This window comes from Spermophilus citellus, assembly GCF_964194105.1.
Source record: "Spermophilus citellus genome assembly, chromosome: 11".
Classification (NCBI taxonomy): Eukaryota; Metazoa; Chordata; class Mammalia; order Rodentia; family Sciuridae; genus Spermophilus; species Spermophilus citellus.
In genome coordinates, this window is record NC_138192.1 from 115,874,089 (window position 1) to 115,899,469 (window position 25,381).

At 43.6% G+C, this 25,381-nt stretch overlaps 1 protein-coding gene and 1 pseudogene across 2 annotated transcripts in view; one reads left to right on the plus strand and one right to left on the minus strand.

Moving 5' to 3' along the window:
- Positions 1–8,482: 8,482 nt before the first annotated feature.
- Positions 8,483–25,381, minus strand: part of MARCHF4 (membrane associated ring-CH-type finger 4) — a gene marked incomplete at both ends in the record, with an annotated part of 100,536 nt that continues 83,637 nt past the window's right edge. The window contains one exon of the mRNA XM_081261321.1: positions 8,483–8,850. Within this exon, the coding sequence (XP_081117447.1) occupies positions 8,483–8,850 (368 nt within the window). The remainder of the gene's footprint in view (positions 8,851–25,381) is intronic.
- On the plus strand, positions 11,420–12,398 carry LOC308631319 (large ribosomal subunit protein eL8-like; annotated as a pseudogene). The gene has a single exon. The product of its transcript is annotated as a large ribosomal subunit protein eL8-like (transcript).

Sequence of the window (25,381 nt, forward strand, 5' to 3'; positions counted from 1 at the left end):
TTTTGTTAGACACTAAGAACAGGGAGATTAACATGCCAGAATCATTGCCTTTCATATACTCTTAGGCTGGTCAATAGGGTTAGCATGTATATAACTACTTCTTGTGTCTGTATGGTAGGGGCTGGGTTCAATTGGAGTTGAATGCAGGGGTGTTTTATCACTAAACTATATCCCTAGCCCCTTTTATTTTATTTGGAAGTGGGGTCTTGCTAAGTTGCCCAGACTAGCTTTCAACTTATGATCAGCCTGCCTAGTACCTGAGACTACAGATGTGTGTCACCACTTTGGGCCAGATAACTACATTCTAAGTGAGATTGGGATAGCTTCTGTTAAACTGGTATAGCAAAATGAAAAAAGAACCTGGAGGAAGGCATGATTGTTCACACTGGGTTGTGGAAGAGGGAGGAGGAGCCAGGGCAAACTTCCTGGAGAAGATAGCACACGGATTGGGTCATGAGGGCCCTGTAGGATTTGTACAGGAAGAGGAAGAAAGGAAGAGCCTTCTCTTCCAGCCAGAACTGCCTAAACAAGGGCCTATTGTGCTAACTTCTATTATAAAGATCTTCACATACAGAAAAAGGTGCCTTCCTTGTTTTACTTTCATTTTCTGTTGGCTTAGCTGAAGATGGCTTTATTTACTTGATGTTTGTTTACTCTGCCTGATTCCCTAGGTCTCCATCTGTCTGGTGCTCAGAAAACAGCCCCTTGTCTTGTTTGTTTTAGTAACTCTGCACTGTCTATCTCTTTGACTGACTTTTCCAAATCACATCTGGCAGATTCTGAGGCCATGCCTGACGCCTGGAAGGTTTCAGGCATTTGACTGGACATGCAGAGGCTTCAGTAACCATCTCCAGCTGACATGTCCCTGAGCAAAGACTGACTGGCTCCTATTATCAGAGCTCAATGGGTCCTGAGGGCTGTGAGCTGGAGTGGGCATGGAGTAGGGATGCTGGCAATGTACTGCCTGTCTGTTATTATTTGCTTTTGGAAAGAAAACACTAGCCTAGGGAGGATTTGGAAGGTGGGAGAAGAAAAGAAGAGGGAGAAGAGGAGAGAACCAATGGCCTGCAGCCTGGATGGTCCTGCCTGTGTTCACCAGATTTGCCTGTGCTTCTTTTGGCACATAGAAAGCAGGGCTAGTATGTGGCCACTCTCAAAGATACCTGGATGCAGGTGTATTCAGTTCCTCCGGCCCAAGCAGGCTCTTCTACAAAGCATGTAAAGGCAGCAGAAACTCCAGATCCCTGATTGGGCAGTCGCTCCTATAATTTAACTCAAGTTCTCCTCCCTGACTCTGCCTCAATTAGATCATTAAATAAAACCTGAACTGCAGATCTCCTTGCTCTTCAACTTTCTTTACCCCAGAACCAGAGAAACTGGAAAACTCCGGAATCCTCTACTCCATACCCTAAGACAACCATTCCTCCAAGACAATTTCTCAGGAAAGATAAGTTAGAACTTCCTCCAAGTACAAGGTGCCTACTTTCTAAAAAAGGTTTAAATCATCATCTTTAATTGTTACTATTCCACTGTAGACACATACAATCATGTAAAACATTACAAAAATATTATATTAATTCATTCTAATCATTAAAATACAGAAAGTTTTTTTACTTTCTCCAATCTCATCTTCTCCCAGAAATAAATAGCTCTAATTAGTTTGGTGATGACTTTACTATATTCTTCTGAAATATTAAATGTAGGTTTTTTATTATTGTTCTACAAATATGACTGTTGTGCATATTGTCCTATATGTTATGTTTCTCAATTAATAGTATGATTTTGAGAGCTTACCCTGTCAGTTGCCTGAGGGATGTGACATTCTCTCAGATACTGGTTTCAAACTTCATCATCCCCATGTTGACAGGCCTTAGGTTCTTTCCAATTTTTCTTTTCATTATTAAATGACATTGAATCCTTGTTTCCCAAGCTCTTTGTAAATGCAACATCTGCTACTATCTCTCTAGGAGAGTTCCAAAAGAATGGAATTCCTGGGTTGAAGGGTATGTGCACTTTAAATTTAATGAAATGCTACCAAATGGTCTTCAAAAATAGCACACTGATTTATCTTCCTATCCTCAGTATGAAGAAGACACCCCCAGCTGGCCTACCCAGCATCCAATCCCAAATCTTTCTCCTTTGATATATTCCATAGCAGGAATTAAACAGGGTAAATAATCACTTTCCCAGTCTCTCCCGCAGTGAGGTGGCTATGTGACATAATTCTGGCCAAATGATAAACATGGAAGCACCTAGAAGCCAAAACATGGTTCTGAGAAAGCACAAACTTTTTCTGACATAAAGAAGGAATGTGACTGGGCCAGCCCTTCTCCCTTTTTTTTTTTTTTTTTTGTGCTTTGGTCTATAGCAGCCCACCCGAGACTGTGATGTTACAGCCACAGGAGACAAATCAACATTCTTAGGTTGCCACAGCAGAGAGACAAAAAGGGCCTGGATTGCTAGTGACATAGCTGAGCAGTTAGATTGATACCAGCAGCCACCTACTCTGGATGGCTAATTATAAAAGAAAAATAAGCCCTTAATTGTTTTAGTTCTTTCTAGTTGGGTATTTTGTTACTTATATCTGAGTGATACGTTAAAAGAGAATATTGGTGCCAGGTACCCATTTTTGCTTTGATTTAACCTTGTTTTTTAAATGCTATTGTAATGACTCAATAAATAGGACTCATTTATTCACTGCCTACTTTATATGTTCTATTTTTGATATCACAAAGGTCCTGGGAGGTGAATTGATTATTTTTATTTTAAAGATGAGGAAACCAGAGACTAAAAATGCTGTTTCTTGCCCACATTCACAAAAGATCTGACCTCGTTCTGGTTGCTTCCATAGGTATCATTCTTAAAGTCAGGAACTCATGGTGGCTTGCTTAACCTAGCAAGAACAATACTAATAATGGTAAGGTGACCTATGGCATTTTAAAAAATTTATTTATTTTAATTAGGTATATATGACAGCAGAATGCATTTTGATTCATTGTTCGAAATTTCAGCACAACTTTTCATTTCTCTGATTATACACTATGTAGCACTGCACCATATATGCATATACATGTACGTATGTCTATACATGTATACACATGTACATGTACCTAGGGTAATGATGTCTATCTCATCCTACCATCTTTCCTGCCCCATGACGTATGGCATTTTGAAATATTATGTGGATGAGGTTGTCTTTTCTTTTTTTGAGGTGGATACTCCTCTACAACTGTATGGTCATTGTATATATTGTCCTGCAGCTTGTATTTTTCAGAGAATAATATGATTTAGGGCATCTGTATGGGGCCATGCCTTGGTGAATAATGGATAACCCCTTTGACTTTGAGTGGATCAAGGTCTTATTCCCAGTTTTGGCTCTTACCTTCCGCTCTGAATCTTGGAATCCAGACTTCGGTCATGTGACCTTATGTGTTCCTTCTCAGCCCTTAAATCAGATTTAGGATAATAAGTCTGTCTATTTTTCATCTTAGGTCTTTTCATTGTCTCCCTGATGTAAACTTGAGACATTTTTTAAAAGATAATGTTTAAAAGTACATATCTATCTGTGCATATTGTCTTTCTATTTAATCATTTGGTAACTTTGAGAAGATTCATAAAGAGAACTAAAGGAGTGTGACGGTTGTAAATGCTAACACCTTACACACTTGAGCCCCTACTCCATAGGAGAGGGAGGCAACTCATTCCAGTTTCTTTGGTCTCTCAACCAATACACCTCCTTTGGGTTTAGCCCAAAGATTTGTGATGAGGATATTTATAAATTTTTGCATTCATAATGGAATTTTTGTTGCTGTTGCAAATGACATAAGTCCAGTTCAGACTGATGTAAGCTACAGTGGAATTTATTATCCTGAGAAATCTAGTGGAGAAACTGGCCTAGTCCAGGAGAGGCAGGTCTATCTTCATCTCCTCTTTGCTCCATATGTGTCTACTTGACTTTATTTTTAAGAGAGGTGCTTTCCACATGGCAGAAAATTTTCCCAGGCCTACTGACTCCCAGCCAGCAATCTTTGTGAAGGGAAATGGTGTTTCCCTCTAGTCCTGAAGGAAAAGTCCCAGGGAGGACTCGCACTGACTTTGTTCACATGCCCGTTTCTAAGCCAATCCCCATAGGCAGGGAAATAGGACACTTAAATTATCCAAGCCTGGATCACAGTCCCACTTTGATGGTAGGAATTGTTATGGGGGTTCTGCCCTACTGGAACCAATTGCCCTGGATTTCCCATGAAGAGGGTTCTGTGTGATGGACAGACAAAAACAACAGGCATCCATTGAAATGACTTGAGGAGAAAGGGCTGATATGAGGTGAATGCTTCAGCCTTGAGACTTTTGAGGGAGGGACTAGCACTTTACAATAAAGTCACCATGATTCACTGGGCAGGTATAGACTCAGCATGTTCAGGGAAGTGGCAGTTCTAGAATTTCTACACTTTTTCTTGGAAGAAAGAGAGCTTCCTGGAAGGAAGGTGCACAGGGCTTCCTTCAACAAATAACCCTTGGAATGGTCACTAGCTGAGCAGAAGTTATTGTAAATCCAACCTCTAGACAATGAGACTGCTCATACCAAGCAATATTACAGAGCTCAGAGGATCTTCCTGCCTCTTTCCACCTGCTGCCTGGGTGTCTTGATCTCCCAAGGAATACAGAAGGACTGCTCAGTCAACAGGCCTTGACTCCATGTACTTTTCAGGGGATGTATTTGTTGTTCTCTCTGTGTTTATGTCATCCTGTATGCATGTCTGTGTGTCAAATGCATGTATATACGCAGTGATCATCCTAGTTGAAAGAATGCAGCCGAACTCTCCACCTACTTGGGGATGATTGAAATTCCATCACTTATAAAGTCATTTCTCTTACTTAAGCATTATCTCCTTTTTAAAAAATATTTTTTTAGTTGTAGATGGACACAATACCTTTTAAAATTTTATTTATCAATTGTTTTTGTGGTGCTGAGCATTGAACCCAGTGCCTCACACGTGACAGGCAAGCCCTCTACCACTGAGCTACAAACCCAACCCCATTATCTCCTTTTAAAAATGCAAATTCCCCAGGAAAGGAATGTTACTTTACTTATTTACAGTTAGTAAGAATAAACTTTCCAGGCTTTTTTGTGAGAAAAATTTTGATGAGAAATGCTGGGCTTCTTATTAATCTAATAACTAGACAATGGGATCCTGGAAGGTGATTTTATCTCATTTATATTTGAGGCACCCACCTGGCAAGAACCTTCCATATGGAAGTTTCTCACCACAGGTTTTAATGTGAATAAACCTCAAATTACCTCCAGATTTCCAGTAAAGCTGTTAGGCACAATATTTGGAGGGGAGGGAGAATCAATGTGAAGGAATCATGTCCAACATTTGGGCTTAACAGGGTTCAAATAAAGGAATTGTTGAAGACAGGGAATGGAAACCCTGAATTCAGAAGATTCAAGATATTGGAGTAGGAGGCAACTGGGGAAAAAAAATTTAAAGGTCTGAATTATTAGAAACTCTGATGAAGGAATCAACTTTTCCATTGGATAAGGGATAGAGAAGTTGAAACTGGCCTGAGTTGACCATTAGAGGCATGTGACATGGCTGGCATCTGAGTCATGTCCAGCTGGTGTAGGACTCACTCATTTCCCTCTATTGCCTTTTGAATCAGGACAAACCTAGTAAATGCCTTTCTGCTTTTCCAAAAGACAGTGTGATACAGTGGTTAACGGCTCAATGCATGCTACCAGGCTGCTAAGGTATCAATTGGGACGTTGCCATTTATAGGTCCATGACCTTGGGCATCATGCTTAGCTTTTCTATGTCTCACTTTACTTACCTGTGAAATGAAAATGATGGTAGTTCTCATTGATTTGAAGAATTAAATTAGAGTTAAAATGTTGTTGAAGATTTGGGATAGAGTTTGGCAGACAGAAAGCACTGTATGTTCCTTGGTACTGATGGTACATCCTCTTGTACTCTTCCAGGAGTGTCTTATTTATTCATAATTGTTTCTTGAGCCCTATTGTGTGTCAGGCACTACTATAGGTCCTGGTTATATGGCAGTGAACAAGACAGATCACGTCCTGGCTCTTTTGGAGCATGTGTCTTCAAGAGCCAGAAAACTTTAGCATCCTATGAGAATTTTTCATTAATTGTCTTTCCTTCAGTAACACAGATTCCAAATGACAACTATGAATGTCCACAGTATTCTGAGGTGTCCTGTAAATCACCAAAGATACTTTAACGGTCACAATATCTGATGATACACAGATTTTTGTTGCATTCTGATATATTTTTAAAAATGGATAATCCATGTAAAACAACCATAGTGTTCATAATATTTCATTAAACTGAATGGCCTGTCCCTAGACCATTATTCAAAAATAACTTATCTGTTCAGTGTTGTTGGTTTTCATTTGTTTTATGTTTTCCTTGAATGTCTTCTGGTCTCTTACCAATTATGCTCTAACCCTCTGAATTATAAGCTTAACTGGGGAGGAAGCCTCCTAAACCCGTGCACATTCTGTTGATGACACTGCCTGACCACCTGTGGACCCCAAGAAGGGAGGGCCAGGCCAGGATAAAGGGAGAGGAGGGCTTGTCTGCTGTACATGGTCTAACATCTCCCAGAGCCTTGACTTGGGCTCTTCTCTGATACTTGAGGGAAAACTCTCAGAGGAAGGAGGTCCTGCTCTCATCTCCTCAGGCTACATCAGCTTCTTTGAAACGACCCATCAGGATGGAGCTGGAGCACCCCAAGCTTCCTTCCAGCACCATGTCCCAGCTTCTAGGTTTCTTGGCTGTATCCTTGGGAGAGTTGGAGCATTTTTCCTGGGCTAGGAAACCTAGAAGCTGGAGTCACAGTGCTTTCCTGTAGGTACACACACAAACACACAAGCCACACAAACACACGCATGCTGCATGCTGACAGGAGCAAATCTGCCTGCCTTGCTCCATCAGTACCCGCACAGGAGAGATGAAAACACTGCAGTTCCTGCTAAAAGGAGACTCTGGGGATGAGAGAGACAGAACGTGGAAAAGAAGGCAGGTTATATCACAGAGGGAGAACGGGAAAGAAGAGGGAAGAATTCTAGTATGGAAAGGGACACTAGTGGTAGGGAAAGACATTTTATTTTCAAGCTTTAAGAGAATATTACAAACAACAGAGAGTTTTAAAAAACCCTAAAAACTAGTTTAAAAAAGTACTTGACAGTGTCCTTTTAATACCCCAAGGATGATGTGGCCATTGTGCAACGACAACAAGAAACTCTGCAAGTGACTACCCAGTGGCCTTCCCTGGCAGGGTCCCAGGAACTAGCAGGTGGGCTCCAAAGATGGTGTTCCCTGTCAGGACCCTTGGCCTGCCTGGCTGCACAGGAAGGACCTGGGAGCACACAGCACTGAGTACTAACCAAACCACCTCTTTGGAGAGGATCCCCAAGCAGTAGGGAATACTTAACCAGGTTTCCATTTCTCACCTTGGGGTACATCAGCCATCTTCTGCTCGTACCACAGCAGCTGTGCTGGGAGACCCAGGTGGGATGGCCTTCTGTGCCTGTGCTCAGGTTATAGAGGCATGGCATTGAGCCTGACGTGGTCATGGGTGGGCTGGGTAGTTGGGAAAGTTTCTCCTGGATTGATAGCATTGAAGGCTGAACCACAGCAGCAGGACTGTCCTTGTGTTACCCACCAGTAATGAAACTTTCCTCGTGGTGTGTGTGCATGTGTGTGTGTGTGTCCTGTAAAGATCTTTGAATCAAATCACCATGAAATAGAGTAACAAGGGCACAGACAGACACCCATCTTTAAACCTAAGCCCTCTTTGACCCCACCTGAAATTGGAAGTTCCAGCTGGGAAAGTTCACATGGGAGGAGACATACCCTTGGTGACTCACACCAACATATCCCTCCCTGCGCCATCCATCCCAGGGTCCCTAAAGCCATTTGAATCATCAAAAAAATTCTGCCACAAGATGAGCCCAGAGACCCCAAAGCCAGTGTGTCCTCCCTACCAGCCCACATGTCCCTCCCCCTCCCCCAACTGCCTAGGAGCACAGACCAGGAAGAAACAGAAACAAGGTCAAGGATGAAACGGAGCAGGCTTCAAATGCTCTTCCTCTTGGTCACCTTTGCCTTTTCTCTCTGTGGCCTGTGTACTGCAGGCACCATCACCAGTCAGACAGTGTTGCCCTCCCTCAGCCTCTCCTCCTGCACCTCTGGATACATCTGGGAGGTCGTTGTGTTAGGCTCTGTCTGTCTGTATTGCCCATGGTTGCTGAGCTTGTACTGGTTTCCGTTGCTGTTAGCAAATGCTAGTGACTGGAAATCACAAAACTGCTCCTGGTGCCAGCCTCCCTCCAGCTCCCCCTTTTCCAGGGCTCCTCGAGGCCCACCACCTTCTGCTCTGGCCTTCTCACACCTGCTCCCTGGCCCCTCCCACCTGACCTGTCTCCTGCATTCTTTCCCTTCCTCCCAGGGCTCTCCAGTCACACTGTCGTGACTCTCATGACGAGCTCTCGGCTGCCGCCCTGGGGACTCCGCTGTTCATGAGGTCTCAAGTGACTCAGGATGTGCAGGATGGTGTAAGCACAGTGGTGATTGGACAGAGGGCCTGAGGGGTGGCTGGTAACCCGAGCAGGGCCTTCTTCAGGGGCAGGGCTGCTGGCTGCCTCCTCTTCCGAGGAGGGGACATTGGCCTGGACAGATGAGGAGGTCCGGAGGTTTGTCCTGCCTCCTGATTTTTGATCCTCTAGGTCTTTTGCCTTGTCATAGTTCAGCACTTTCCACTGTTGATTGACAGCCTGCCACCTTTTAAAGATGCGATACACAGAGGGTCCCTCGTGGATGATGAGACCTGAGGCAGCAAGGAGAAGAGAAAAACGAAAGCTAAGCAAGAGATGGTGAGCCATTGCCAGGAGAAATCCATGGTCTCCCCCAGTTTACAAACAGATACAGGTCCTGAAGTAAGATGGGACTTATTGGTTTGGTTTATATTCTTCAAATCTACCTTCCAGCTCTGAGCCACATGATTCTCTTCCCATCAGAAGTCTAAGTCAGTCTCACTGGGTCAAGCCTAGTTTCCTAGGCTTGACAAGTCTTCCTTCCGTAGGGAGAAGGTGGAGGGTCCACCACACCAAGTCATGAAATAGTGTCTTTGCCTACCTCTCTGACTCCATTTGCCTCCTTCTTGGCTTGATGAAAACCAGATTCTTCCATTGAGGCACAATATAAATATCTTTTCCTCCCTGTATTATGTATCCATGGCACCCAGTATTTAGCAGATGTTGAATGAATTGTGTGCTTTTAAAAGCAGCATATAAGAAACCCTGTGGTCATTCCACACCTGCTGAATGATGTCTGAAATTCTGCTGGTTAGTTCCTTGCACAAATAGCCTGATGCTGCTGAAATACAAAACCCCTAGAAGAGATAATGTGATACAGTTGTACTGGCCAGAGGCAGAGGTAGAGTGGAAATGGGCCACACCAGGCAACAAGGCAAATCAATAGTGTGCGCCTACTGTGTGCAAGCACTGGATTTACTGCAGTGACAGAGACAGTGTCTTGTCCTTAGAGAGCTTACATTAAGGTGGAGAGACACACAATGGGGCAGAAACCAGACTATTTCAGATGCTGACAAATGCTACAAGGAAAATAAAGTAGGGTTAGCTAGCCACTGGCTACTGAGTCAAGGGTCCTATTATAACAAGTTGGAAAAGAGGTGGTGATATTTAAGTTAAAATTTAAATGACAAGGAGGGACCTCTGCAAAGATCTAGAGAGTACTCTAGGGGTAGGAAATACAAGTGCCAAAGATAGGAGGTGGGGATGAAATGAACAATGGTCAGAATGAAGGTCTGTGTGCCCAGGAATGTTAATGTGCAGGGAGATAAAGTGGATAGAGGCCAACCCATGGTTGGGTCTTTAAGGCCATGACAAGGAATTTGTATTTAATCCTGACTATAATGGGAAGCCACTGAGAGGCTTACTACGGGGAATGATGGAATCTGATTCACCCTTCAGAAAATTCATTCTGGTGCAGGCATGGACAAGAGTAGGAGGGGATAATTAAAGGAAGTGACGTAGTAACTCAGGTTGGAAATGAGAGCAGCCAAGATTAGGGTTATAGCTGCAGAGACAGCGAGACATTGTTGGAGGCAGGATGTATGCTGGAGGAAGAACTGACAGACCTGCAGACAGGAGAGGTGTGAGCAAAGAGAAATATCTGGACCACTCTGAAGCTTCTGGTCTCAGCCAGTGGATGAGTAAAAGTGCCATTTGCCATGATGTGGAGGGCACCAGGGTCAGCATGTGGACTTGTGGCACTGACTATATTAGTTATGGCTGCAGTAACAAATGACTACACATTTACTGACCTAAAGCCACAGGCATGCATTTGCTTACAATTCTGAAAATTAGAAGGCTAAGTCAGTCTCACTGGGCCAAAGTGAAGGAGTCACCAGGCCTGGGTCTTCCTGAAGGCTTTGAGGGAGAATCTGTTTCCTTTTTTAGCTTCTAGAAGTTGCTGGCATCTTCATCTCTTTCTTGCATCATTCCAACCCCTTTCTTTTATTGTCATATGTAACTACGCTTCTGTCATCAGATCATTCTCTGCTTCCCTCTCATAAGAATATTATGTGGGGCCCAACTGAATAATCCAGGATAATCTCCTCAATTCAAGAACTTTAAATTAATATCTTTTTCCTTCTAAGGAAACTAAACAGCTAAGAGATTAGGACCTGAATGTCTCTGAGGATCATCATTCAGCCTACAACAGTGATTAGTGGTATTTTTGTCATGAAAATGTAAGATGCCCCATGAGAAATCTAACTGAAAGGTCAGGTTGGCAATTGGACCTGTGAAACTGAAGTTTAGGGATAAGTCTGGCCTGAAGATGGAGGTCTTGGGTGTAGAGGTGGTGCTGTTGTTTGAATGTGTCATCTTTAAAATTCAGGTGTTGCCAGTGAGATAATCTAAAGAAGTGAGGCCTTTAAGAAGTAATTAGGTCATGAGGTCTCCTTCCTTGTGAAGGAGATTAGGTGTCTCTAAAGGACCTTGACAGAGAAAGTTGGTTCTTTCTTGCCCTTTCATCTTTTGCCATGGGAGAATGTAGCAAGAAAACCCTCAACAGATGTCATACAGTGATATTCAACCTCCTAGACCCCAGAATTATTATAAATTTCTATTATTTATAATTTACAGTCTTGGATATTTTCTTATAACAACCCAAAACAGAATAGGACAGGTAGACTTTGAAGCCTTGGAAATGCTGAGATATTATAGGATAGAAGAGGGCCCATGCAGATCCCTGGGCTTCTGATGTTGGTAGAAGGTGTTTGGTGGAGGCATTGGCAGAGGTATAGCCAGCAGAGAGGCTCTGAAGAAGCCATCAAGAGGGTAGGAGCAAGTCCAGCATGCGGGGGAGACCCATAAGTTACCCGAGGATGTGTCAAGAAAGAGAGCATGGGCTCTCTCCTCCAGCCGACCAAGATGCCAAAGGGAAAGAAGGCCAAGGAGAAGAAGGTGGCCCCGGCCCCCGCCATGGTCAAGAAGCAGGAGGCTAAGAAGGTAGTGAACCCGCTCTTCAAGAAGAGGCCTAAGAACTTTGGCATTGGACAGGACATCCAGCCCAAAAAGGACCTTACTAGCTTTGTAAAATGGCCCCACTACAACCGGCTACAGCGGCAAAGGGCTTTTCTCTATAAGCGGCTGAAAGTGCCTCCTGCGATTAACCAGTTCACCCAGGCCTTGGACCGCCAAACAGCCACCCAGCTGCTTAAGCTTGCCCACAAGTACAGACCCAAGACCAAGCAGGAAAAGAAGCAGAGGCTGTTGGCCCTGGCTGAGAAGAAGGCTGCTGGCAAAGGGGATGTTCCCACAAAGAGACCACCTGTCCTTCGAGCAGGAGTCAATACTGTCACCACTTTGGTGGAGAACAAGAAGGCTCAGCTGGTAGTGATCGCACATGATGTGGATCCCATCGAGCTGGTTGTCTTCCTGCCTGCCCTGTGTCGCAAGATGGGAGCCCCTTACTGCATCATCAAGGGGAAGGCTAGGCTGGCCCTCTGGTTCACAGGAAGATGTGCACCACTGCTGCCTTCACACAGGTTAACTTGGAAGACTAAGGAGCTCTGGCTAAGTTGGTGGAAGCTATCAGAACCAACTACAATGACAGATATGATGAGATCCGTTGCCACTGGGGAGGCAATGTCCTGGGTCCAAAATCTGTGGCTCGCATTGCCAAGCTGGAAAAGGCAAAGGCCAAAGAACTCGCCACTAAACTGGGATAAACGTACACTGTTGCATTTCTGTACATAAAAATAATAAATTGTCTTTCATCCAGTGTCTTGGGCTGAAGGCAATAAACTTGTTTCAGGCAGTAGCAAGGGCATGCCCCATAGTGTGAGAGCTTTAGAAACTCATTGTGTAACTTGCATAAAAAGGCTGTATATACCAGTAAAATGCTCAGAAACCAAGCCAGGGTTTTGTGATTGACCAGTCACTGTCTTATTTAAGGTAGCAATGAATGTGAGTCTATAAAGCATTTATTTATACTGATAATACATGATCCAGTAAAATCAAGTCTCTTGAAATGCCAAAAAAAAAAAAAAAAGAAAGAGAGCATGGGAACTCTTCAATATTGTTGAGAGGGCAACTCAAGTAAAGTGAGGTATGGCCACTGGCTTGGTGGGCATAGGTGGAAGTAGAATGATAGAAGTGGTTCTCATCCAAGTGCATCTTTGTCTCCCAAGAGATCATCAGCTAAGGTGGAAGGGATCAAGGAGGATATGTTGAGTTTTTGTGGAGAGAGAAATATCTTGGAAAGTGCATTTTTGAGGTAGGTGTGATAAAATAATCTGGCTGCATTGAGTCCCCATTTGAGATTTGTGGCCATAAATCTCAAGTGTGTTTAGTCATAGGTTATGTAATTTTTCTCCACATCTTCAATTGCTTGCTCAGGTATATGTGAGGAGTAAGAAGGTTATAAGTTTAACTAACATAAATTGCTTTTCTGGGTAAGCAGATATGACAGTTATTCATGTTTGCAAGTAAGTGGTATCATGGTGGACCTTGGAGTCTAGGCAGGGAAGGGAAGAATTGAGGATACAAAAGATGATCATGGAAAATAGAGAGTGATAGAGTCAAGGGCAGGAGGTGTTCATGAGGCTGGAGAATTGCTAGAGTCAGTGAACTATAAGATTGGATGATGGCCAGACTCAAATCCAGATTTTGGAAGTAATGTGGTTATTAATATTGATGGGTCTAGGGAATAACCACTTGATTATGGGTCTAGGGGGTGACCACTTGATTAGGGGCTGAAGTGGGCTAGAAGAAAAGACCCTTGGAGTAATAGAGAGGCATAAGCCATCCTCAGTGCTACCAGATGAAGTATTCTCTTTTTATAACAAGTATATTTTAATATACTCTTTCCTATCCTGAAATCAAATTCATAAAACTATTATAAGCTACTATGATTTCTTTAAAGAAAAATAATGGGATGCCCTAAAACATAAAGCAATAAGGGAAGATATTTGTACCAAAACAATGTAAATTTCAACATAAATCCTGGGGCACAACTACATTAGAAAATAAACAAAGCCCATGCATTTCCAGAATGCCTCTGAAGGGGATGGTACCACTGCTGAATATAGATGCTATGGGAAAGAGTCATGGAGGGGCAAGTGAGCCATCTATATCAGGAAATGTAGGCAACAGAAAGGAGGCACAGAAAGATGACATTCATTTCAAAGGGCTGGGGCTTTGGAAGGAAAAGAGGAGAGGCAGTGTAATAGAAGTAGTGGGGAGCAAGAAGCACATGGACCCATCTCCAGGCCCCACAGACTACAGTGTGTGGGAGAGAGAAGAGCCACCGCTAGGGAGCCATGGGGAAAAGGTGTCCTCAGAAGACAGCTGTTTCAGGCAAAGGACGAAGAAAGAAACACCCAGAAGAGGTTGCTAGTGCTGCAGAGAGCATGATAGAAAGGCTGGGGAGATGGGATGAGCACAACTGAGAAAGGACGGTTGTCCATATGGGAGGGTGGGTGGTCACTAAGCTAGGCCTGGGATGGCAAGAGAGGTGACTGGGGCTGCCAGGAGGGATGGGATCATCCTGTGGGGATGGAGAACCCTGGGGAGGAGCCAGCTTGCAGGAGCAAATGGCAGTCACCTCCACCTCCTCAATGTAAAGCCAAGGAACTTGGTGGAACACCTCAAAGCTCTTGACGCTTCACCTACATGGAAACTCTAGGAGATAGGAGCAAGTCACCAACTGCCAGTTCGCCTTCAATATCCCAAAAGGACCCCAAGTTGCACTTTGCCCAACAAGTCTTGAAGCATTCATTGGAAGGAAGACAGAGTCTCAGTGGTTGCTGGCCCTTTATTAGGGTCATGCCCCTTTGAGGAGCTGATGCAAGGTAAGGATCATCTCCCTGGGGAACAAAACAAAATCCAGACATCCAAATCATTCTTACAGATGCAGAGGGCTTGTGTTTCTCCTGAAGGCCCCTAGGGACCCCCTTGATCTGGCTTAACAGATTCTAAACAAGGAGACTTGCTCTCTGCCCCACTGCCTCACCCCGCCCGACTTCCTGTCCACCTGTGCCCCATTGGCACCGATGGCACTTCTTTGTCTATTTTTTCCATGAAGCTGTTCAAACACCACAGTGCTCTTTTTTCCAGGTTGCCAGCCCCTCGAGAACAGGGCCAGATCTGGTTGATTCTCTTGCCACCAACACAGCATCAGGAGCATAATGAACCCTGGTGATGGTGGAGGAGCCTGGGGCCTGGACAGAGAGAAGCAGGATCTTCTGAAATGCCAAACTAACTCTTTCCAGTGAGAGCCACTATATTCACTGCTTAATTAGCTTTTCGATCAGACAATTTTACCCTGATTGAAGAGGATGGCTTGAATTTTTGGTCTGAACACTGCCTTTTAATTATCTTTCTAGCATTCAGGAAGTAATTAAAACATTTTAATGGAGAGGTGGCTGAAGGGGAGGAGGGTGCACCTGTTTTTCTAGATAATACTTGCTTGGCAAAAGTTGGAAAAACACAAACTACCTCATTCACAACCATTTCCCACAGCCCTTTCTATGCTTCCTGCTTTACAAATTACTTATTGATTCTTTGGATGGAAGGATTTTTAGCAAATGGGGAGTATGGGTGGGGCTCATTTGATAGGGCAGGTGACTCGGGCAAGTTGAGAAGGATAGGGTAGGAAATGGCAGTGATAGAGGAAAGAGGTTGATTTTAGATGAGGAGGAAAGAAAATTATTGATGAAGGGGATAGAGAAACAGAAGAAAATGGAAATTAAGCTACGTGGTAAAATCAGAATCCCAGCAAATGTGATTGAGCCCTTTTCTGGGGGTTTCTATTTAATTTAATGGCTATCTAGTAGTCACCCACAATGCCCCAGCCCTGGGCTGTATTTGCAGAAAGCCCAGTTCAGAAAGAATTGCATCTTCACCTTTTTTCAAGTCTCTCTACCTTTGGGGCTCCTCTTCTTCACACAGGCCTAGACGCCATAGATTGTCAGACCCGTCTTTTGTTATCATCTCTCTCCCCCATCCCAGTGTCCAGCAGAAATGGCCCTTTGCTTGGCCAGTGAGGATGGCAGGGAAGGCAGTGCCCCTTCACACCCTTTCACATCATAACAATGGCAGAGTTCTCCCGATGAAGTGTCCCCCTCCTCCTCTGCTGCATTTTGATCACTGGCTCCTGCTTCGCCCAGAGCAGTGAGGGATACCTAATTTAGTTTAGTAAGTCCTTCCTTAGGACCTGCTATGTGCTTCTCTGAGCACCTATGATGGACAAAATCATGGGTTCCCACCATGTATGGAATGACAGGTCTGGGCTAAGAGAGAAGTTTATAGAAAAGCCTCTGATTCCCTCAGTAATGCCAGAGTCCCTGCTCTTCCCCCACCTCCTGTCAGAATCCTGGTTTAAGTGGCATAAAATTGCCAAAAATGCTAGATTGGTGCTCTTCAAACTTTAGCAAGCATTGGAATCTTGGGACAGCTTGGTAAAGGAAATTTGGGGCCTTACCCCTGGAGAGTTCGGCTCAGAAGGTTTGGGATGAAGCCTGAGAATCTGCACTTCTTCCTCTTTCTTCTTCTTTTTTTGATACTGGGAAATAAGCCCAGGGTCACTTTACCACTAAGCTTTATCTCCAGCCCTTTAAAAAAAATTTTTTTTTAAGGCTGACCTCAAACATGCAATCCTCCTGCCTCAGCATCCCAAATTTCAAATTTGAGACATGGCACCCTGTATACAGTCTGCATTTCTAAGAAGTCTTAGGTGATGCTGATCTGCCTGTGGGTGAACCACACTTCAGTAGCACTGCCTGGAACAAGGTTCTTATGGCTGGCCACTGCTTCACAGAAGCACCCTTATTAAATCCTTTTGGCATTTTTGTCCTTTGAGTCTTCACTGCTGGGAGCATTTGAGTAAAGATGAGCCTGCCTTTATTCAAATGCAGCCCCTGGATCCATCTTGCACACCTTCTTGGGGAGGCCCTCAGCAGTGCATCCTGGCTGTACTTGTGAGAAGCATAAAGATGAATCCCTGGAGAATATTTTTTATTTTTTTTCCTTTTTAGTTATACACAACAGTAGAGTATATTTTGACATATTTATACAAACATGGATTACATCTTATTCTAAATAGGATCCCAGTCAATCTTTGGGTTCCATGATTTTGAATTAACTCACTTACCAATGAACATATACCAAGTATTAAAATTTCTGCCACTTACTAGCCTTGTGGCTTCAGGTAAGTGATTTCCTCCTCATCAGTTTTCTTATCAGTAGATTGGAACCAATACCTGCTTACTCAGAGATAAGATGATGAGTCCTGTGTGTGGCATCCAATACACAATTAACACTCAAGGCCACATGAATTGATTGTCATCAGGGAGACCATAGGACACAACATCTCTGCCTCCTTTTTTGGAAACCTGTCCCCACCACAAGCACCTCTTCTTCCACTGAACTTCTTCCCAATCCTCAGGTTGAGTCACTGTGTATAGATGGATAATATGCCTGAGATGAAAGATGCTCTAGAAACTAATGGATTCTATAAGTATGGAGATAAGCCCTCCCTCTTGCACCTCCTCTTCCACCACCAAAGCCTTCAGTACTGCCAGTTTAGGGGCACCCCTCCCCTACAGAATTTCCCTCTTAAACAACTCTAAGGTGGGACCTAAAGTCTTAAACTGAGGTGCCACCATGACCAAACACTCAGCTTCCAGATTTTACTGGTTGAAGACCCACCCTGTTCAGAACTATACTAAAAAACATTGAACAAGTGTGGGAAAGAAAGAAACATGACCAGCTATTTTGGTGGGTTCAGGGGAGTGCTACTAGAAAGCACCAGATTGGCTACTACCTGCCCAATATTTTCCAGGGTTGCATCTTCATGCTTCTCATAGGTACAGCCAGGATGTACTTCTGGGGTCTTCCCTGAGGAGGTGGTGAGAGGTGGATCCAGGGGCCGCATTTGGGCAGGCTCATCTTTACTCAAATACTTCCAGCAGTGTAGACTCAAAGGACAAAAATGCAAAAGGATTTGATGAGGGTGAATACAAAGCTACTTTCCCTTCTGTTTCTGTTCCTTCAATGCTACCCCAGGAGGTAAGTGTCCCCTTGGAGATGACTTCTATTAGAGTTCTCTTCCTAGTGGCCCTTGCTGGCCTGGTTGACTTTGGTCAAGCTGTATAGTGTTTCTCAAGGCCTCTGACTCAGCCATTCCAGTCCCTCTGATCACCTAGGGCAGTGCAGACCTAAGAAACCATTCCCTGGGAAACCAGTAAGAGCCTGAGATGCTTCAAAATGAAGTGAGCCTAACCCAGTTGAACCTGGTAGGGGAGAGAAATTCTGAAGTCTCAAATATGCACTGGTATCCCTGAGGGGTCCATTCCTGGGAAGATACATTTTGGGGAAGATACATCCCAAGATATTTGGGGATATTTTTCAGTAAACCTTGTGGGGTTTAGGACTTTCACTATCTGCACAGAATGCCAAGAGAACTGGCATCACCTCAGTCACACTGGGTCATATTAGTGCTTAGAGGTGATGATGAAGATCATGGTTGATGATGGTGACAGCAACAATAGTCTACATGTATTTAATGCTTACTGTGTTTTGTCACTTTAAAAGAGTTTTGCAAAATAAACTACCTCTCACAGAAATCCTATGAGACAAGTGAGCTCAGAGAGACTAAAATGTCTTGCCCATGAAGACAGAGCATGCCCATGAAGTGGGACATAACCCCAGGTTCATCTGAAACAAGCAGCACATGTCTGGGGGGGCTTCTCCATGTTCCAGGTCACATGCACCCCTCAAACAGTGAGAAACTAAGGAGATAATTTTTAAAAATTTTGTAGGTGTGTATACAATTTCTATTTGAATTCATAATGAGGTGTCTCTTGCAATGATGTGTTGCACAATTTTAACAGAGTGATTAATGATGCAGTCTTTGGAATCAGATGAAATTGGGTTTTAGTTGGAAGACCTTAGGTGATTCACCTTTCATCCTCACTTTTATGGCATTATGATAGTTACTACATATAGTTGTAGGAGAAGATAGGATAATGTTTAAAACATATATGGAACTTTTCACAGTACTTGGAACATAATGAATAAAAATGCTAGTTTTTATTTTATCATTATTAAATAAGTATCATGTGATTTCATCTTATATAAATAATGATAAAATAAAACAAACTATTTTTGGTGCTGCTGGGAGAAGCAAGATTGGAAATGCTAGCATCTACCATATATTCTCCAGGGGTACAGCTTCATGCTTCTCTCAGGTGTGGCCAGGCTGTACTTCATATAAGTTATTATAAAGTTACAAAAGTAGTTCATTTAAGCAGACGTGCTAAACTTTCTGTCGCCAAAAAGAGTTTTGTCTCTTAAACTCCTTGGAACTTTAAAAGATGACTAGGGTCTTTTCTCCTATCAGACTCTCCTAGCTGAAAAAAATTCTGGAAATAACTTAATAGGATGGGCCCTCTGTCATAAAGATGGTTAACTGTCCAACAAAACTCCACACTGCCCTCCTCAGTGCAGAGTCACCATTAAGCAGGAATGACATTTTCCAGTCCTTTGTATTTACGAGGGACCAGGTAACTAGTACTGAATGTGAACATGAGTCAGTATTAAAGAGAAAGAGAAAGTGACTCTTTTATTTTCTATTAGCTGAAGGTAAAAGACTTAAAAGCCCTAGAGGACTATGGAGCTACAGGATGGAAGGAACTTGAGTTCTTGAATCACTATGTGAGGGAGAATCTCCCACTGGTCATGAACGTCTACTGAGTTAAGCCACTGACAATTATATTCCTTTAGTACCAGGATAGGGGCCAAAAGAGAAGACTAGTTTGTGACTTGATGGCATGTTTCATGTAGTCCCCAAAATGTATTAACTGTTTTGAGTGTCTATCTTATTTATTAGATTTGGGCCATTTCTAATTACAAACCTCCACCAGTGGACAGATATGCCACTTCTGGATCTGTCCTGTACCAAGAACTGTCCCTGAGAGGTGTTCCTAAAATATTTTGAGCTTTGTCAGCACAACTGGAATAAGTGAAGTGCCCCCACCATGGTGTCTCCTTTGAACTGGACAGTGATCACTTGGCATGTCTGCGTATGAATTAATCACCTTCATCCTCTGAGTATCCAGCAGCTCTGCTGTGGAGAGGGGTGGTCCTGCATAGGAAGACCTGGGGGTTAGAATATAAGTTAAATTAATCCAGAAAACTGTATAAACTGCATGCAGTTAACAGAGCATGGACTGAGCATCGTCTTGCCCATTTATGGGGATGATGTTTCTCATGTCTGGCCTGATATTATTGGGAATCCCCCACAGCCACAGTAGTTGGCCTTTGAGAACCCTGCTGTCCACTCACAATGAATGCAGTTTCTAAATCCTAGGATGTCAGACCTGGAAGGACCCTGGAGATTATTGGGTTCAACCCTCTCATTTTATAGATGAGGAAACCACTTGTAGACAGAGGTTAACTTGCCCAAGGTCACCAAGGTTGTTAGTGGCTAATCTGGTCTTCCTAGTTTTCCTGCACCAGGTTGCCTCTGCCATATTTTCAAATAAAATTGATAGACTTGATAGGTGGGGTAATTTTTAGCTGAAAGGAGGGAAGAAAAGAAGGAATCTTTGTGGTATACATGTGTATCTTTTTAGTTAATGTGAAGTCAGGTTTGAAAAAAAAAATGTTTTCACAATCCTGCTGCCCTTCCCACTTGCTATAGAGTGAGATTTAAATCTCTTTATCTCAGAGGACAGGGACCAAGCATCTCTCCATCACTGGAAAGAGCCTCAAGGGACCTCATACACAGAGGAAGCCTTCAAAAAAGATGTTTTCATAGTTTTGTTGACTACCATCTTCCACTGTTTTAAAGTTTTAAAGTGATTCAGAAACATTCCTCTCCTTCCTTCCCCTGGAGTGAAAAACTTACAAGTGAAAAACAGACATGATAACAATGAGGCCCTCATTTTTGCAGTGTTGAAATTTTGATGACCAACCTCTTAGGTCTGCAGAGTAAAAAATGAATGTATGCTTTTTGGTGCCAAAGCCCTTAATTAATTTGTCCTTGTTAAATCCTAATAACCTGACCCACTGGAGCAGAGAGTGCCCCATTTGTTCCCTGTCAGCCTTCTGGCCACAGCAGACAATGTCACTAGAGATGATGGAGTAGGAGGCAGGTGGAACAAGGCCATTAGATGTAATCAGATTTTGGTGAGGGGATGCAGGTGAGGGACCCAAGAACCCTCAGGGGAACACAATTCTCCCAATAAGAACAGACTCTTCATTAGGTGAGGACACGGGGTCAGGCTAGGTCTCTCTTTAGGCTGTGATTGGATTTAGGTCGTCAATTTGGGCAAGCCTTTGTCCAGTACCCTGGTAGGGAGAATGGACCCTGCTCCAGTGCCTCTTTCTTAGTCTGGTCATTGATACTTTTGAGGGCTGACCCCTTATATATGCCATTTTCCTTTCAACAATCTTCTGATGATGCTGTTATCATCCCATTTCAAAGATGAGAAAAGGGAAGCAGAGAGAGGTTGGGTAAATCACTCATGGTCACAAGATTAGTGAGAAACGGAGTGAGATGTGGCCCCTGGCCCTAGCACCACTTCTACCTGTTTGGAACCCACCACTCTGAGTTTGGTCCCGTCTATTTTTCTCATTCTCTGTCTCCATCCAGCCCTTAAATGTTTAATGTCCCCAGTTCTTTGTCCCTAGCCACCCTCCTCCTACAAATATCATTTCATCAAAACAGCTTCAAGGACTTCTACTATTTGGCCTCAAAATCTGTCTGCAGATCTAATCAACCTGCTGACAGAAATCTGGGAATGCACTACAGATTCCTGACCCTCCCTTATCACCTCCCCCATTTCCCATTGGTCACCAGCCCTCACCAGAACTGGCCTGATGCCCTCAACATCTTCCTCATCACAGGAGGGAACTCCCTGGGTTCTATGGCAAGCCCACTCCCTTTCTTCCCCCACAGAGATAACTCTCCTGGCACTGCCTTCTCTCTGCAGCCCATAATGTACTCCAGGTGTCTTGTTTCTCTCTACTGCAAACTCTTGGATGAGAAACTGGTTCTTGCCTCTCTGCCTAGATTTTAAGCTTAAGATGGTCATTTTGTTTTGTGGCCTTTGCCAGAGACATACCCCTTGGATCCTCTTTGTTCTGCCCACTGCTCACTCCTCATGCTCAGCTGTTGTGCCTAATCTCCACTCAAGCCAGAACCCTGGGGCTCCCACTCTCTTGGAAGGGGTCCACATCCTAGCTGCATCTCAAGGTCACCCCTACACTTCTATCCGTCTGCCACTGCACTGCATCTCTTTGCTTCCTGCTTGGACTATTATAGGCGTTTCCCAACTGGTCTCTCCTATCTTCAGTCTGTTTAGCTCTGATCCATTGTCCCCCCAGTTACCAGCATTACAGGTTTAAAACACACATCTGATCAAACTTCTTTCTGTGTAAAACTTTATCAATGCTTCCCCACCCTCATCAGGGTAAAGTCTGAGTTCTTAACACGATTCATGACTCTGGAATTCAGCCTCTGCCAACCTCCCAACTTGTTGCCCATTGCCAACCTCCCACCCTGGCACATGCACTGAGACACACAAACCCATCAGAAGTTTCCTGAGCATGCTTTGTTCACCCTGTCTGTTCTATACTCCCTCTGCCTGGAGTGTTCTCCCTCTTCTATATAAACTTAATCATTGGAAACTACTTTTAAGGATAGGGTTTATTTCTTTGACAAGCTTCCTATGACTCCCCCTAGAGAAAGTTGATTGCTCTCTGTTCTGCCAGGTAAAACCTCTGTCTTGTGATATAATTTTAGACAGTGAGCTCCTTGTAGGCAAGGGAGTGTAAGGCAACTATAAATGTTACTGAATGAATGGATGTGACCATCCTAGTCCCTCTGACTCAAATTCTTTATCCCATTTTCACTCATCCTGTGTTTGGACTTCAGTTATAGCTCTTGCCTGAGGACCAGTTTTTGCCTCCTCCACTTTCCCCATGAAACATAAGTTCCTCAAGAGTAGACTACCCTCTTATTTGAGTGTGTATTGCCAGGGCCCTTTTGAGTCCAATGTCTTAACAACTCAGCTATCACAGCCACTGCCAGGGCCCTTTCAATATACATTTTTGTTTGTTTGAGATAGGGTCTCTCTATATTGCCTGAGCTAGTCTTGAACTTATGGGCTCAAAACACCAACCTACTTCAGCACCCTGAGTAACAGGAACCACAGGCACAAACCAATATGCCTGGCTTTCAACAAATATTTTTGAATGAATGGATGGATTTCCCAAGTTCTTGGTAAGCAGTAGACTTAGCTTCCTGGACCCCAAGTACCTTTCAACACAAGATAAGCCATCCAAATTTCATCTCAATTTCTCAAGCCTCTTTGTCAGTTGACATCAAAATAGCACTGATCCAAAAGGAGGTGTGACAATGGTTAACCTCCTGAACCCTGAACACAAGACAGGAGCAGCTGGGGTTCACTGAAGTTCTGATTGCTACATGCAATTACTGGGCCAACTTCTCTCCTCCCGCCTCTACCCACGCTCCTCTGTTACAGCAGTGCATGGGTTGGGGGTATCCTTTGATTGCTGGAGGCAACTTCACAGAGCACTCAGAGATAAAATTGGCATAAAAAGTGCCCCGGAATTGGAGCCAGAGGTTCTTGATCCCATCCTCAGCTCCACCATTTGCTTAGTGGTATGACCTGGAGAACAACAGCTTTAAGCCTTTCCTCTCCTATTAAACATGGGTCATAATACTTACCCTGCTTATCTTTTAGGATTGTTGTATCATTCATCATTTTCTTGTAGGAATTTTGTAGTTCATTCTGTCCTCAACAACTTATATTGGCTTTCATAAGTGACATGCATTGGTACAGAAAATTAGAACTCTAAGCCAAGAGATGCTTTATCTATAGGAGAAGCTTGTATCGCTAAATGCCCAACCCTCTTACATGACCAAGTTCAGAGCCATTAACCTCAAACCCGGAGGTGTGCTGCAACAAGTAGGGAACCCAGACCTTCCTGGCAACCATTTTAGGGTTATTGCTATGACGGGGTCTTCTTGACCACTGGTCGTTCTGGAAGTCACCAGGGAAGACAGCTGACATGTTTCCTGAGCCACGAGCAGGCCATGTTCCAGCCTCTGCATTCTCTTGGCTTCATGGTAGATAGTATCTGCTGTTAGCTCCTGGTAGAGTTCACCTCAGAGTCCTACCAACTCTTGTGATCTCTCCCTTGGTATACAACTCCAATAGAAAAGATATATATATATATATTTTATATTTTAAGAATTCATCAAAAGAAGCCATTTTATGTTTACTCAAATTCTTTTCTATCTGTGGCCATTTAGCCAATTTGAGGAATAGATAAATTGCTCCTGATACCTGCAAAAATAAAGTCCATAGAATCATAACAGCAGATGGTTTTATACCTCTTCTCTGGTTCAGCCTTTTGAGCTAATACAGAGCTAGACTCATCTTCTTGTCTCTTGGTGATAATTATCCAGGTGCTGAATTGCTCCACCACCAAGGAGTTTGTGTCTACGGATAAGGATTCTTTTACTCAACATTTTTCAACCAACATTTCCAGGCATACCTGGAAACTTTGCTCAATTGGACCTACACCTACCTGATGGCTGTCATCTCCTTGTTCTTGAGCCCTGGGCAGGGTGTGGAGTGCGACAAGAACCCCCCTGCAGAGGTAAGCTTGACATGCCACCTTACATTTCTCTCAATGACTCCAATGCCCAATGTGCTCTCTAGCGGACCCTGAGGATCTGAATGTTCAGTTGAAATAAAATCTCTAGTGGGCATAGCAGTCTCTGCCGGATTGTTCCCCCAGAAAGTCCCTTATTCTCACTTGTATAGTGCTATGTGTTTTTACTCTACTGGTCAGGACACTGAGGAAGAGGGAATAACTGCTACTAGAATTTCCCCTTCAAAAACATCATTGTCACCATGGGCCATTGTCAACATCATTATTATTACCATTATCACAACTACCACAAGAATCTGTGGGTTCTGACTACAGCCTGTCATCTCCTACTCCCTTCTCTAGGCCACATATCACAGAGAGTATCTGCTGTTATCACTCTCTGTTTTATTTCATCTCCTATGGACAGACAGTTCTTGTAGGAAAACACAAAGCTGAGAGTCTCACTTTGCTGCCTGACTCAGTCTAAGATAGACATGCCACCTTACATTTAGTCTCAGAGTTTAGTCTCAGAGTTTCAGCCCTAAAGGTGGAAAGAATAGTCCTTGCTCCTAGGGACATACTCTGAAATGGAATTAACTCCAATTATAACCAATAAAGTTATAATTGGAGTTAATTCCATTTATACATCAATCTATTATATGATTTTTTTTTGGTGAGGTCACCAAAAGCTGTTAGGATCCCTATGTGTTCCCCTCCTACCCCATGGCTATTTCCAAACTGTCACTGGATTATCTGAGCAGAGTGGATAGAGTATATGGCTTTGTGTCCTGGGAAATTATTCTTTCCTAAAAGCAGGGAAGAGGAAAAATAATGTGAGAACTCTCAGTGTTCATCCCAGAAAATAAAGGACTCAGTGTCACATGCATACCAGAAGAGAAAGAGTTAGTGAAATAGAAATTGGCTGGGGGGAAGGCAGGCAGGGAGAGAGGAGCCAAACAAGAGACAGAGGAGGAAGTAGTGGCATGGAACCCTGCTCAGAGAGATGCTGGGAGCAAGAGAAACCAGAGCCCCATATAGGCCAAAGCAGGAGTGCTGTGGCTCAGAGCCCCAGGGAGGTGGCTCCCTCTATAAAACAGGGTCAGGTACACTTGAAGTCATAGGTGGCATCTGTAAGTA